We start from the raw sequence: 16,445 nt of genomic DNA on the forward strand, positions 1-16,445 counted from the left end.
TTTAAAATAAAGTCTCTTTTATTTTAAAATAAAATCTTTTTTATTTTAAACCGGGTCAAAAGGACGGGTGGCTGGAAGGACAGGAATGAAGGGATGAACAAACAGACGTCTGATCTGCATCCAGAACAAACATGGAGAAGCAGCATTCATCTTCCAGCAACACACATTTGGAAGAAACTTCCAGAAAACTGCAAAACAGCCGAAACACTGAGTTCCTTTCAATGAACAATACAATCTGACTCTAAACCACGATAAACGGAAAATTGACCAACATATTTTGAAAGATGAAATGTTTGTCACTGGTTTCATAACTGTGTTGTTCTGTTTTCATGATAGAAAGCATTTTGAAATGCCTTCTGCTGAAATGTGCCTTACAAATAAACTTAACTGCTTTGTTTGTCTTATATCTTCCATCTGTATTTTAATTAGGCAAAAAAAACCTAAACAAAATAAACAAAATCTTTGTAATTAATCAATCAAAATGAACACGCTAAAGTCCCAGCTCCAGAATAAAGTCGACTAATAACTGAAGATGTATCCATACATCTAGAACTATAATACTGTTTATATATCTATATAGATACATCTATATAGATATATCTATATCCTCTAAAAAGCTCAGGTCGCGTGTCGTCTGCACGATCTCTGCAGAAGTTTCCTTTTTGCTCAGGAACAAAAAAGACAGAACAACAACAACAACAGGGAGGGAACAAACAGGATGACGCAGAGGATGGAGGCGAAGGCTGCAGAGAGGTTAGGTGTGTTATCTCTGCATATGCTGGGGAGAAAGGAAGAGGAGGAGAGCCAGGTGAGGGGCGCAGAAACAGAGGAAGAGCAGGAGAGTAAAGTAGGTCAAAGCTTTTGATGGTGGCGTTTGCTGACAGAGGAGGGGAGGGGCAGCGGGTGGCGAGGACGCGGGTATATTTAGCCGCATCGAGGATCGACTGGGACGCGATGGGATGAGACAGGGAGCGATGCCGAAAGGTGACAGCTCAGCTGGAGAGGACGCGACGCGGCCCAGCGACGGGCTGAGGCCGGCTGACGGCGAGGCGTGGAGCCACGGAGCCACAGAGCCATCTGTCATCACGACGTCACGCCCTCATGCGCACCATTGAGGCCACGTTGATACGGAGGAGCCGTCATAACGCCGCTGGCTGTCATGACGGCTCCGTAATAACGCAGTAGTCAGTTAGCATAACTACGGTAATGCTTGACGTCAGCGCTTTAGCGTTTTCGCCCAGTTTGAAAATGCTTAGCACACTTAACTTTCTCCATTTTCATTTTTTGGGGTAACTTCAACCGTGTTGACTTTGACATGGTTGAAGTTAGCGCTTTAGCTAAATACCATGTATTAGCTTTTTAAAGTTAGCAAAACTAATGTTTGAGATTGAGTGTCTCTGTCAACTTTGAAAATGTTTACTGTACTTTGTTTCCTCTAAATTAAATTTCCAGATTCGTTCTAAACTAAAATTTATTTGATTGTTTTGAAAACTAATTTCCTGAAACCATTTGGACCTGGATCCCGTTCAGACAACAACACGCTGTCCCTCTGTCTATCGCCACACATTTTGTGGCACATTTAGCATTTAATTAAATTCAGAATTGCATTTCCTGGGTCTGCAGTCAAAAGGGTGAGGCTACTTATTGCTCTGATGCTAAAAATAATTGAAAGTCGCAATTTATGTTTCTAAGAAGAACAAAAATTGTTAGTTAAATATAATCTACCCTACAGAGCAGGTTGCTGCGCTGCTTTTAAACACCATAATCTAAGGCTGGACATGTTAAACTGTCAGGTTCTGCAGAAACGATGCAGCCAAAGCTGAAAAACAGCAAATGAAGAAAAAAATAAGCTTCAGACTTTGGAACATTTTTATCGATGAATCATAAAATAAATTTTAATAAATATCTGGGATGTTCAGTTCAGCCTTTTGTAATAATTTAGTTTTATCTTATTTAGCTACTTTTACGTTTTCAGATCAGCAGATGATCGGCGTCTTGTGGTAAACATGAACAAAGCAGCATCTGTTTCTGGGACTTATTTGGATTTCCCAGATTTAAAGAACCCCCCCCAGACTGCGAGCGGTGATTACTGCTGCTGCCTCTCAGACTAAACTGTCTTATCAGCCCCATCCCTCCTCTTCCTCCTCCTCTTCCTCGTGCTCCCTTGACATATTAATGTCCTTCCCCTTGCTCGATTTAGGGCAGTACACGTGAGCTCTTCAGAAAGCAAAGCCATGCAGGGTGACTGCAGGCCAGGAGGAAGAGGAGCAGCGATGAAGAACAAGCAGTTTCAAACCCTGAATCATAAAATATATACAAGCAACTTTCATATCCAGTCTGTAAACATAATTCGCTCCTGTGGAGTTTCTAAACTCCGACTACAAAGAGAACGCAGCTTATTGTTCAGACATTAGCAGAAGGTTACATGTTAGTGATTAATTTAACATTTTCAATTAGAGCAGCTGACACATCGATTAAATATTGTGTTTAGACATTCCCAACACCTCACAGTATTTCACTTTAAATTAGGGCAACAAAACATCAGGAAAATATTCAGCTGACTTGATGAAAGTTGTTGCAACATTGTTGCTCATAAATCTGAGCGATAAATCACATTAATCCATTTTTTTATTGAATTTTTGGAAAAATCTGGATGTTTTTTCACCAAAGGCTTCCGCACTTCAGAGTGACATCAGAGCGACATCAGAGCGCTCAGGGCGGCCATCTTGTTTTATTTATTTGGACTCTGAATTCGGGACAAAGTACCAGGGTCGGGCTAAGTTTTACATTTTAATTATGGGAATAAAGTTCTAATATTAGGAGAATAAAGTTGTAATTTTACGAGAACTCCAACACAAAAAAACTGGATAACGCCGCAGTTCCAGTGAAATGTGACTTAGTGGGAGGTTTTTGAAACGGCTCATTTTCCAGACACCAAACGTCATGAACCTATTGCCCACAAATGTTCTTTCAGCGCCTGGATTCTCTGTAGAAACAGTCGAGACCCAAATGGAAGAATAAAACTTGGAAAATGTGAGTTTTGCGTAGTATGTCCCCTGTAATGGGACTCGGTGTTCGGCCCCCTGAAGCCCGTCCTGTTTTCATCTGGAGTGGCGATGCGAGCGACTCACGTGACGTCTCCAGCGTAGTGGCGGATGCGGAAATGTTTCTTGAAGTCCATGGTTTTATCTGTGGGGCTGAGCTGGAAATCAAAAGAAGAAAACAGGAGAAGGTAAAATTTAATTCCTGTTTCACTTCATCCTGATTCATGGAGACATTTCCACATCCCAGACAGTTTCACTTGTTTCCATGCTCTCATAGGGAGAATATGAGAAAGGCGCTACCGCCCTCTGCTGGCTGAACCCTCAACTGCAACTCATCTGTTTTCATCTATTCCAAATTAACCAGCATTATAATACAGCTGTCACTTAATAACTCTAATTTAAGCAGTCTGCCATGAATGCTGTGTTTTATTTACCACATATTAAGAACTAAATATATTTATTACACAATTAAAGTCATAAAATTTGCTTTAGTCCTTTCATTATGCCTCACATTTCAGCTGATAATGTGCACCATTTAAATATAAGGTAGCATCTTAGCTAATCCGCTTTAGCAGCAGGATTGTTCCTCAGAGTTCCTGTCAGTCAGAGGACGTTTCTACATCACTTCCTGTTGACTCAAGCTGATAAGGTCACATCTGTTTCCTTCAAACAGTGTTTTGTTTTTTTCAAACGTCCAGAATGTCTTTAAAAACTCTGACTTGAACTGTGACGGTTTTCTGGCCGTGAGGCAGCTGAGCAGGAAACAGCCCCACCTTGCGGGACGTGTAGTGAGGATGCTGAACCAGCTTGGTGTCCATGCTGTCCAGGCAGACCGTGTCCGTCACTTTTCCCACGGTGAGACAAGCTTCGTCCAGGATGGACAGGATCCCTTTGTGCTGCTGCTCCACCAGGTCGACGATGATCTGGTTGTTGAAGTAATCGATCTGGAAATGGAATAAAAACAAAGACGGAGGATTAGTGTGAGTTGCTGTGAACATGTTTTATTCATCTGCAGTTTGATTCTCGTTTCTGATGTTAAAATCAACAAAAAACTGACAGGCAACTTTAACGAGCTGAGAGGCGATTTCAGAAAACATTAATTCATGTTCTCATTCATTAATTCATGTTCTCATTCATTAACTCATGTTCTCATTCATTAACTCATGTTCTCATTCATTAATTCATGTTCTCATTCATTAATTCATGTTCTCATTCATTAACTCATGTTCTCATTCATTAATTCATTCTCAGTTTAATGAGATTTCTGTCTCATTAAAACTTAAATCTTCTTTTTTAAATAAAAAAGGTTGAAACAGTAAAACAGAAAAATCTGCTGGGATTTTTTTATGTTTAGAAGAAACGATGACTCTGCGAGTTTCTTTATGGCTTTTCAATCTGAAGCTTTAAGTTTCATTAAAACCAGGAACTTTCTTTCTTTATTAACATGTTTTGTTTCATGTTTTAAATTCTCTAACTATAATGAGATTTTCACCTGCATTAAAACTCTTCTGTAATTGTTGAGCAAGAAAACATGAAAAATAAAAATAACAGGTTTTACAATTTTATCATTATTATTTTGAATAATTAACATTCTGTGGCCATTTTTAAGCCCAAACTGCAAAAAGTTTTGGACACGCCTGAGGTTTCCAGTAAAACAGGAACAAACAGATATTTTGTCTTTGCACTGCAAAACCATAAAAGTATTTTTATCTACTTTTTCATTCAAATATTGTGTTATACTTGAAAAAAAAAAAACTAACCAAGAAGAAACTTTTCTGCTAGATAAAAGCATTCAGTACAAGTCAGTAATTTGTTGATATTGATAAAGAAATACTAGTAGCATTGGTAAATTATCTTATTTATTATGAGATATTTTCAGTGGAACTAGCTGTTTTTCATCAATATTAAGAAATTATTTACTTAAATCAAGTTTCTAAATGTGGTTGAAAAGCTACCTGTCAGTCGGTGTGTGTGTTTTATGACGTTAAAGCCTCGATGTGTGTGTGTGTGTGTGTGTGTGTTTTCCTCACATGCTGCCAGGTGATTCCTTCTCTCTGGTATTCCTCCTGTTCCTGCTGGAGGATGAGCTCGATGAAAAGCTGCTGCAGCTTCTCGTTGCAGTAGTTGATGCAGAACTGCTCGAAGCTGGTCAAACAACACAGGAACTACAGCGTAAGAAAACACGAAACGAACCGTTTCTGAGTTTTAAAAAACCACCACGGACACAAACCTGTTGTTGTCAAAGATCTCAAAGCCGTAGATGTCCAGCACACCGATCACTGTGTTTTTCCCATGAAGCACTGGGTTGTAGTTTTTCACCTCGATGATGCTGTTGATGCGGCTCACGATCCAGCCGAAAAGCCTTTCGTAAAGCGCCTGAAGAATCAAAATGAAGTCGATCTCAATGTTATCACCTGCAGCATTTCTTCCTCTCCTTTCCTATGGTGTCAGCTTCACCTTGGCGAAAGCGTCCCGGCCAAAACAAGCGTCCTTCTCCGTGTGACCTTTCTCGATGACCTCGCCGCCGCCGGTTGCCACGGTTCGGAAAAGCAGGCCCTTGGCAACGGAGTCGGGATCTGTGGCGGTCAGCTCTGAGATGTGGTTCACCGTATCCTGACCCAGGATCTGAACGCTTTCGCCTTCGCTCCCAAACTCCACGTTACCCTGAAAACAGGAACGGAAACAGGAACATTATGATTCTGGAGAAAAATACAGGAAGCAACAGGAAAATACAGAAACAAGTGTGTAAAAAGATTAAACTGAACCCAGGAACCACAATTTATACTCTTTTGTTTACTAAAATTCAACAGCCCACATGTTGGCAACCACCAGAGGACGACAGAGAACCCAAACATTATACTCAAGTAAGAGTAGAAATATTTCAATATATCAAGTAAAAATAAAAAGTAGCCATCCAATAAATTACAAAAGTAAGACTAATAAAGTATTTGGTAAAAAAAAATTTTTTTAAAAAGTCTACCTGGGTAATTTGATCAGTAACCGAGTATCTGATCAAATTATCAATCATTTAATATTTAAAAATTACATGATTAGATCAATCAAAATATAAAGTTAAGTGAAGAAATTTAATGTTTTAGGGACGAAAATGACAAAAATTCATATAAGTAACAGAAAATAACAAAATCAGGCAAAAGAAACATTTTCCAAATCAGTTTTTTTTTTCCAATATAAGAAAAGTATAAAATTTTAACAAAAACTGCAGGGATGTCTGTCTGGTGAACTTTGGGTTAAAACATCTTTGTTTTTCATTTAGTGGGTAGAGAATACAGAATTCTTACTAAAGTAAAACGTATTAAAAATACTCCTAAAAGTACGTTTTTCAAATAAGTTACTCAAGTAAATGTAACTAGTTACTACAACAAATATCTAAAACCCACAAATACTTCAGACTCCCTCTAAAAACACTCGGTTCAAACGCTCAACATGGTTGATTAGCGCAGTAGCACTCGGATGTGCTAACAGGTTTTTACTAACTATGCTAACGTTTAGCACACTTAGCTTCCACTAAATTCATCTTTCCGGATAAATTCCAACGCGCTTATTAACTTGCCTGGTTTGTAAACGTTCAGTTGAATGAAGTTGGACATCTTTGTTAAAGTTTTGCTTTTCTACTGTTAATTCTTCCAGTAGTTACTTTCTTCTTCTGCTGTTCTTTTTTTAATTTTCTTTTTAGCGGTTGGCAAGAAACTTAAGGTGTGCATTACCGCCACCTGCTGGTAACGAGTGTGGTCGTGACTGTACTGTCTCGAACTACTACTACTACTACTACTACTACTACTACTACTACTACTACTACTAATAATAATAATAATAATAATAATAATAATAATAATAATAATAATAATAATAATAATAATAATAATAATAATAATAATAATAATAATAATAATAAACTATATGTAATCAAATTCTACCAAACAATTTTGTAGTTAAAATTCACGCTCTTATTTTGAAGCAGTTCTATTTCCTCTAGTTTCTCCACCCATGCTGTGTGGCAGCAAACAATGTTTATTCTGTATCAATAACAGATACTGATTTTAAACTGTTTGCTTTCTGACCAGAGTTCTACTGTGGTTAATTAGTTTAAATTAGCAACAGAGTTAGCAAAACTCAATAATTATAAAACTGAAACGATGAGTGAAAGGTCTGTGCCAAAGAATCACTTCCTGAACTGTTCAATAACCATTTCAATCCTGTAAAATAACATTTACCATCTCTGTTTCTGTGATTTTCATTTCTTAAATAGAAAAAAACAATATTACCCAATAAATTAAACAAAAAGCACAATAAAAAAAAAAACACTTTTGTATTTTCACAAACCAAAAGTAAAATGGCAGCGAGGATCTGGTAGATGGAAGTAATCTCTTCTTTAGAGAAGCCGATCACTGCCAAGGCGCTCATCACCGCTTTGTGGCTCGTGCGATCGTTGTTGGACGTCTGTAACAGAAAACAAAGGTCAAAGGTCAAAAAGGTCCCTGAGATGATCTTTGAGGGGTGTTTAGTAAATTAACAGCAATAATTTGAGTTATATAGCCTCATAAGAGAAAAACTAGGGTTCATTTTTTATAGTAATTAATAAATGCCAGTGTCAAACTAAATATTTAGTTAGCAAGCAAACTATTCAGCGCTAACTAACTAGCAAAACCCAGCTAGGTCAGAGCTAAATATTTAGCTTAAAGCTAGATATTTAGCTTGCTGTTACGTTTCCACTGTGTAATTTTACAAACGGCGTCCCATAGTTTCCTGTCATCAGATGAACTCACAGCAGTTGCAGCGCCCTCTCTGGTGTAGGTGTAAAGTGCAGCGTCATTCTCCAGGTGAAGCGACTCCAGGGTTTCCTCGCAGCCTCCGCGCAGCAGCTGCAGAAACACAGATTCATTTTTCTGCTGTGATCCAAAACGTTGCAGGAAAAAATCTCAGTTCAGTCAGAGGAATTTAAATCACAACGTTTACCTGGTAGAAAGAGTGGAAGTTCCTCTCCCCCTCCTGCTGCTGCACCACCCTGGACTGGAAACAGGAAAACAAAGATGGCCGCCATTCAGTTTTTCCAGTTTACCAGCACAAACGGCAGAAAAAGCCTCATGATGCTGCCACCACCATGCTGGTTAACTGCAATGAAACCAGCTAGTAACTAAAAAGTGAAGTTTAACCAAATATTAGGAGTGTTTTGAACTTTCATGTAAGCCTTAAATACAACATACATATTTTATATTATATATTAAGATATATAATAACAATATATTTATGGTTCAGGAAACTCATCATGACTCTCATGTATAGGTTTTGCTTTTAAAAATCATAATTTCTGCATGTTTATTACATCATAGAAGAAGACTTTTATATTTTTCATATTTTATTAAAGTAACAAAAATTATTTAAAGACAATAAATATTAGAGTCAATTGCATCTTTAAGCAAAGAAGGAAAGACTCCAAACAGTCGAAGCAGCTTTCTGAAAAGTAAATAACTAATTTTAAAGTTTACAAAATCAAAATTGTTTCCTGAAAAATAAAATCTAAGTTCTGATTTTCAGGACTGACTGTAAATTATGTAGCAGGAAATAATTCCCTGCTGATCCCTGAAGCTGAACCTCCTGGTTCTGGTGAGATGACAGCTTTTATTTCTGCTTCCTCGCCATCAAACAGCAACATTCGCAGCTGCTCTCAGCCAGAAGGTTTCCTGTCCTTCAGCTGCAGCAGCTTCTGTTTTTACCGTCATTAATTAACACCCAGCATCAGCCTGAATACGACACTCACACCTTTATTAACGGCTGTTCCCGTTAATAAACATCATCACTTCTTCAAAACTACACAAGTACAGATAAAACATTAGAATATCATGAACAAGGTGGAGAAAACGTACTGGAACGACTCAATCATTTTGGCAAAATTATGCACCTTTATCCAATAAATGGTAATAATGTTGTTTTGAGACTATTTTCAAGTAATATAACAGTAATTACACAAGAACAGATTCTCCAAAATCAATAAACTTTAAATTCTAACAGTTTCCCCCTGGAGCTGGAAGAGATTTTAAGTTTCCAACCTAACTACCTTCTCCAGCAGGTAGTTGTTGATGTGTCCTCCGGTCGGGTCGCCGTTGAAGTTAAAGTTGATGTCCATGTACTTCCCGAAGCGGCTGGAGTTGTCGTTGCGGTTCGTCTTGGCGTTCCCGAAGGCCTCCAGAACGCAGTTGGACTTCAGCAGAACGTTCTTCACGCTGAGCCGCCACAGAGCAGGAGGCATTCAGGAAAATCAGAAATTCAGCCTTAAGTGATGAAAATAACAGGTGATAAATGCTGCAGGTTTCGTTGTCAGGCTGACCTCTCGACCTCTGCCCTCTGGCCGGGGTTTGTGATGGCTGCGATGTACTGCATGATGTATTTACTGGCTTCTGTTTTTCCTGCACCGCTCTCACCTAAAACACATCGTTCACAGCCACTCTGTGACTCAAGGAGCAGAAATCTGAATTTCCTTTAATAAAATAAAAACAGCTTCAGAAAACTTCAGTTATTTAACAGCACAATAAAACTTTGGTCATTTAGTCTGTCACAAGAGAAAAATGGGGTAATCTTTTTAAATGTGTATGTTCACTAAGGTTTACAGTTATAAATTAGATAAATAGTTTTTAACAAGTTATTTAGTTGTCTAGAAAGGTAATTATTAAATCTCAAACTAAGTATTTAGTTCGCTCTCTAAATATTTGGTTTGAAACAGCAGCATGTACAAATGAATGAAAATATGACTGAAAAATGAACCATCATGTTTTTCTTACAAGTTGTTCCCTTCAGTTTTTCATAAAAACACTTGAAAATCATCTAATTCCTTGATGATCTCTAATATTATTGTCCACGTGTGAAAATGAAGTTTCATTTCACTGCAGAAAATACATCAAACTCTGCACTGACGTGTTAGAAAGGAGACCTTTATTATACCTCTGTGTTTCTCAGCTAAATATTTATAGACATTTTAAAACTGACAGCGGATGTGTTTTAAAAACAGAAATCAGTCGTCAACCTGCAGAAACCTGCATGATTCAGTTCCTTGAGTCCACTACTCCGTCACGTTTAAAATGAATTACAGCAAGAAGGGAAGGATGCAGGTCAGTTATGAATTATGATGATAATACTCAGTGTTTACAAACACAGTGAAGCCTGAAACGATGAAGCACCTGGTGTAACATGTCGGCATGGGGGCCCAGAGCCCCAGAAAAGCTTTTACCGGCCCTGTTTAATTTAATTCACCATAAATTACATTTTTATTAATAGTCTTCTAATTATTGTTACTAAGGATCGCAGCTTTAATGTTGGTGAAATCACTCAGAAAATATATTTACTGTCAATAAAAGCTCAGAGAAATAAAATCTATTTTATGCAAACTCTCATTTAACTTAAATCAGGGGATCTCAAAATGTGGTTCGGGGGCCATTTGTGGCCCGTGGAATAATTAGATGTAAAATCAAAATGAGGCAGATGGATTTGGTGCAGATCAAACTTTCCATACATTTTGAGATGAGATTTTCCCAGAAGGAAAATGTTCATTAAAACACAGAGAATATTTTCTTTACTAGCCACATTTTTTACTTTTATTTTAATATCATGTTGAATATGGTTGCAAACATCCAGCAACTTTTAACTCAACAGACTTGGACACCCAGTCATTGAACTAAAGATGGAAAGGATTTTAAGAGAAATGCCTCATTTTTTTGTTGCTGAGCCTGAAACCAGAAACCTGACCTCCTTCCTCCTATTAAAGAACCTACAATAAATTGTTCTTTTCTACTTTGATCTATGAAAATAATCAGTTTTTAAATGGAAAAATGTGGCCTCTAATTGTTTTCAAATTGGTGATTTCAACCCACATATATATATATGTGATATATGTGGGTTTTATACATATATATGGTAAAAAGAAATTCAATTTTGAAACGTTAACTTTGCCTTAATCTTTTACTGATTACCTTAGATTAGATCATTTTTAGGTGAAATTAAAGTTAAAATAAATAAACACCATAAAAAGCTAAGATAAATTCCCAGCTCTAGTTTTCTATATCAAAATGTTAAACTATGACATTAATTGATTTTTTTCGGGTTTGGAAACGTTGAGGTTTGTGCAGCCGGTTTGCAGGAATACCTGAGATGACGATGCAGGTGTCTTTGGCCCGCCTCTTCATGGCCTTGTAAGCGGCGTCGGACACGGCGTACAGGTGCGGCGGGTTTTCGTACAGCTCCCGGCCGCGGTACGCGTCGATGGCGTCTTTGCCGTAGATTTCCATCTCTCTGTAGGGGTTGACGGACACGACCACTTCCCCGATGTAGGTGTAGATCCGGCCCTTCTCGAACCTGAGCCGCCGCAGACCAAAACAGGGTTACTGTCTCTTTAACCGGCGGCAGAACACCCAGCTGATTACGTCATGGCTTCGGAACCTCCTGATAGGCTAACGGGCAAACAACTAGGGCTGATGATTGAGATAATCATCAGAGTTGGGTAGTAAATAGTTACATTTAGTTGAGTAACTTTTTCGAAGCAGTTTACTTTTAGGAGTATTTTTACTACGCTGTACATTTTACTTTTACTTCAGTAATTTTATTATGAAGTATCTTTACTCTTACCTGAGTAAAAATTTGATTGACAGCACTAAGCCCCGCCTCCTGGCTCTGGTTGGTTGTGACTTGGGGAAGGCTGATTCCCTGGTTTTTTCCAGGGTTATTTGTCTGATAAACTTTCACAACATGCTGACAGTTTCAACAAATATGTAAAAAAATATATTGTTTTTATAAAGGTTACACACTGCAGCTTTAATAAATAAATGTATGACTAATTATTGTGCAAATTAAGAAACACAAATAATTTTTGGTCATTTTAACCAAAAATCAAGAATGGTTTGGTCTGATTTAACTTCAGACAGTCAGAAAAAACATGTTAATCTGTAATCCTCTCCTCCTTCTAACCAAACATTCATTTTCTCCATGACTTCGGTCCCACCGCCCACCAGGACCAGTTCAGACAACATCACACACCTTGATGTCATGCAAAGATGACAGGAAGTGACACAAGTATTTGTACACCAGTGACAGGAAATGAAAGCCGCAGTGTGGAATGAGTCACAGTTCGCTGTGGGTTTGTTGAGCTGAGAGGAACAAACTACGAACAAATTACTTAATGACACAACATCTGACTTCTCTGCTGCTCTGCTAACTCTGCAGGCTGTAGTGATGAATCTCTGATTTTTAACGCTTCCAGAACATTGTTCAAGTGAACTGATGACGAAAATAGATCATCGTGTTTTCATGCCGAGATATAAAGTTTAAACAAAGAAGTGATGAGTGTTTTGACAAACCAAACTGTGATATTTTAGGGTTATCTGTTATGCTGCGATGTTTTTAAATAAACATAATAACAGTTTTTGGTTTTCTTATTAAACACTTGCTTTAAATTGCCTCTAATATATTTTTGCTGATATATTTTTAAGTTGAAAAATTATTTTTTTAAACAGATTTTCCACAAATTGCCCAAGATTCCCAACAGATTTAGGGGTGAACTTTGACTAGGCCGTTCTAACACACAATTAAAGTAGGTAACAGTAATCTGATGAGCTATGAAGGTAATTCACTGCAAAAACACCAAATCTCACCAAGTGTTTATGTCTATTTTCTAATATCTTGTTACACTTGAAATAAAATAAAGCTAACCTAGAAGGAACTTTTCAGCAGGATAAAAATAATTTATTTTAGACAATAATTCCTTAATGTTGATGAAGAATTAGAATTATTCTCCATTGGCAGATTATTTTGCAGAATAGAAGGTGAAATAATCTGCCAATGGAGCAAATACATTTTATAAATATTAAGAAATTATTTACTTAAAAATAAGATCCTAAATGTTGCTGAAAAACGACATGTAAGTTAGTTTAGTCTTATTTTGAATATAAAAATATTTGGTAAGATTTTGAGTTTTTGCAGTGTTGGTTGAACTTTATTTAGGGGAATAAGAGAAAAGGATAATGAAAAATAATGATTTTAATTTGCAAAACACGCTGAAAACTATGTTTTAAAACTATGTGTTATTATTCTTTTACTTGGAAAATAAACACAAATTTATGTCGGTCTGTCTTATAAATGACCAACAGGACAGTAAATAACATGTAAGGGGTGGAGATAACAGGGCAAAGTGACGGTACAAAGTGTTAAATAACAGCCGTAAAGCTAGATTTGAATTAAACATCAAACTTCACAGATCAACAAACAGGGAATAACCCAGAGGAAGGAAGAACGCCCGGAGGACCGACCAAAGCAGAAATGAGAACCAAAATCATTCTGAAAATGAAAGAAATCTGGAAAAATATAATGACAAAAGAACCAAAATCCCCCAAATTCAAACACAAAGTAAAACTGGAAGTCAGGAAAACGAAGTGAGGAGAGGAAAAGACATCATGAACAGAAAACACTGGAAAATCCTGGTTGGATTTCCCAGTTTGTTCATTTTGCTGCTCATCCTGACCAGAACTACCCAACAGAACCCGGCAGAACCCGGCAGAATGGGTACTGCTGAGTTAAAGGAAGGATTCCAGTAGCGGTCAGTCTTGCAGCGGTTCTAAAGAAGCATCTGACTGAAGACAGTTGCTGTATAAAAGTCAAATGACCATCAGGTCATGCTAGCAGCTCAGCATGAGGGCAGCGGAGACGAAGTCCAGCAGCAACATGTCCTGGATGTCGACAGCAGCTGTTAGCTAGCTCTGCTAATCCACATTGTTTGCCTTTTGCTATTGCCACACTTCTGTAAATCCATCTGGCTGTTTGGTTAAAAAGTCAGGCAGAGATGTTAGAGTAGAGGATAAGATCCTGCAGTTCCTTTGGCTGATGTAATGCAGGTAAAACTGTCTGGGTGAATTTTTGAAGTTCATCCATTTTGAAGTTCATTCCAGATTTCCTGTTTCCTGTTGTGACTGATGGAAGAGAAGCTCTCAACTTCCTGTCTGCATCCACTGAGCCTCATTTTCAACTCCTCAAAGTCGTAGTTCAGCCGCTATTCGAGTTTTTGAGATGCTAATCAGCAATATCTTGTTGCCATGGTTACGCATCACAGCAACTGGTTGAAAATAGGAGCAAAAATCCATCAAGCCAAAGAGTTTAACCAAAAAACATGATGGATAAAAATCTGCTGCCTCCATGAGTGGCACTATTCCCACAGAGGGGTGCCCACTCTGAGGCCCGGGGGCCATTTGTGGCCCTCTCACAGATTTTGTGCGGCCTCTTTGACCTACAAGCATCCCTGGTTGATGCTTTTTCACATTTTAGCGCAAATCATTTTACAGATAAATAACATCTTCTTCATTTGGTCTAGAATATCTGCTTTACATTATTATTTAGAATGTAGGTATAACTGGATGTTATTAATTAGGAAAAATCTGAATTAAAACAAAATAAGTGAACATTTTCATCAAAATCTAATTTCATAGCGTGTTCAATGCTATGAACATTTGGTTATAGCTATCCTTTGGTTACCTGGAAACCAAATGACAGTTCAAAACAAAACATTCAAACAGTGAGGCTGCATGCCTGCAGTTCAAAAACAGCAGAAAATGAGATTTTAACCCGATAAAAAACACAAAGGCCAGACAGAATATCGGGGCTAAAAATATCCATTCAGAGGCTTCAGCTGAGAGATGAAGATTAACAAACGGAGCGGGAAACAAGAAGCAGACGTCACTCAAACTCTGAGAAAACCCAGAAATGACTCTCAGGCATCCAGCTGTGTCGGTATGACCAGCAGGTTTGACCATTTCAACCAATTTACCTTAAAAATAGAAAATGGATTTTAATTTCAGAGCCAGGCGTCACCTTTGACATCTGACGTCCTCACCTCAGCTTCAGGTTCTCCATGAACTGCTCCATCGTCACCTCATCCAGCAGCACGAAGTCCGACTTCCCAAACTCCAGCCCCTCCAGCTCCGCCATCCCCGCCTGAGCTCCTCAAACACACCAGAACAAACAAACACACACAGAGAGGGGAGACTCAGGGAGAGGCCAAGACAGCGGCTTCCAGGAAGCAGAAAGAGAAGTGAGTTTCCCTTCTGGGTCCCGGTAGAGCATGTGGCTGTAGGCGTGGCGCCAGACTTTCTCAACGCTGCGCGGCTGCGGCCTGCAGGCTGAAACACGTCACTCTGTCAGGCAGCAGCGCAGCGAGAGCTGCAGTCTGTCTATAAACGGCCTCAACTTCTGCATCCTCCTCCGGCTCGCTTCCTGCCAAACCTTCTCTCAAACATCCACAAACTCAAACCGACTAGTTTCATCCAGAGAAACCAGAGGTTACACCCAGCGAACACTACTTACATTTACCTTCTCAACAAATGTACTTTGAGGAGTATTTTTACTTTTTATCATAAAGTATCTCTACTCTTACTTGTGTAAAATTTCTGAATTTTCTACCCACTGACTGGAAACCAAACATGTTTTAACCAAAAATTCACCAAACACAGACACACACCTGCAGCTTTTGTCAAAGTTTTATATGGAAGGAAATCGATTTGGAAACATTTTAATGTTTTTCTTGTTACTTATATGAATAATTATCATTTTCATCCATTAAATATGAACATTTCCTCTTAGCTTTTACTGTGAGATTTTTATTTTGATCAGCTACTGTCCACTTTTTATCAAATATTGTTTTATTCTTAGAGAGTTTTCTTGAAAGGCTACTTTTTACTTTTGAGTATAAATATGTTGAATTTTTGCTCCAGAAGTGTTGAGTCAGAGCAGAACCGAGCTGGGCGGGTTCTGATGCCACAGATAGGGTTTCTAGTGACCAGAAAGGAAACGTTAATTTAGGCGGGTTCATCCTTTACAAGAACTGGCGGGTCAGAGTTCGAGTCAAACCACGACAAATTCAGACCCGTCAGCATTTATTCTCACATTAAACCATTAGAAACGTTTCTGTTTTAACTCAATACCAAAGTTATTATAAAATAATAAAATAAAATACAGTATATTTTGGACTATAAGTCGCTACTTACGCTTGTAGCCCGGTGCGGCTTTTCTGTGGATTTTCTTCAGCCACCAGGGGGAGCTCTTTAGCAGGAAGTGAATCATTGGAAGTCAAAATTGGAATTCAAAGAAGAAAGTGCTCATTTTTATTTAGAACAAGCACAATGCTAGCAGCAGGCACGACGGAGAAATTTCTTCAAACTCCCATGATGCAGCTTTTAAGTTGAGGGTTATCGATCCGGCAGAACAGGAGGGAAATAGAGCCGCTGCACTAAACTTGGCGTGGTTCGGCGTTGCAGACGGAGGACTGAGACTTAATAAATCTACGAGATTTATTAGATGCTGCCCTCTGCTGGGAAAACCGAGAGGCGGAGATACCAGCGGCTTACAGCCCGGTGC

General features: G+C 38.4%; 1 protein-coding gene and 1 long non-coding RNA gene across 2 annotated transcripts in view; one reads left to right on the forward strand and one right to left on the reverse strand.

Moving 5' to 3' along the window:
* Positions 1–16,445, reverse strand: part of myo1g (myosin IG) — a 41,777-nt gene that overhangs the window by 23,425 nt on the left and 1,907 nt on the right. The window contains exons 2-13 of the mRNA XM_044138824.1: positions 14,926–15,026; positions 11,197–11,405; positions 9,388–9,481; positions 9,118–9,283; positions 8,019–8,072; positions 7,829–7,924; positions 7,386–7,502; positions 5,502–5,708; positions 5,275–5,420; positions 5,075–5,189; positions 3,818–3,988; positions 3,132–3,202 (exon numbers count right to left, since the gene is read on the reverse strand). Coding sequence (XP_043994759.1) covers positions 3,132–3,202; positions 3,818–3,988; positions 5,075–5,189; positions 5,275–5,420; positions 5,502–5,708; positions 7,386–7,502; positions 7,829–7,924; positions 8,019–8,072; positions 9,118–9,283; positions 9,388–9,481; positions 11,197–11,405; positions 14,926–15,026 — 1,547 coding nt within the window. The remainder of the gene's footprint in view (positions 1–3,131; positions 3,203–3,817; positions 3,989–5,074; positions 5,190–5,274; positions 5,421–5,501; positions 5,709–7,385; positions 7,503–7,828; positions 7,925–8,018; positions 8,073–9,117; positions 9,284–9,387; positions 9,482–11,196; positions 11,406–14,925; positions 15,027–16,445) is intronic.
* Positions 12,978–15,093, forward strand: LOC122843786. Its single transcript, XR_006372774.1, has 2 exons — positions 12,978–14,822; positions 14,891–15,093. It is a non-coding gene; the product is annotated as an uncharacterized LOC122843786 (long non-coding RNA).

The sequence above is a fragment of the Gambusia affinis genome, linkage group LG14 (assembly GCF_019740435.1).
Source record: "Gambusia affinis linkage group LG14, SWU_Gaff_1.0, whole genome shotgun sequence".
Taxonomy (NCBI): domain Eukaryota; kingdom Metazoa; phylum Chordata; class Actinopteri; order Cyprinodontiformes; family Poeciliidae; genus Gambusia; species Gambusia affinis.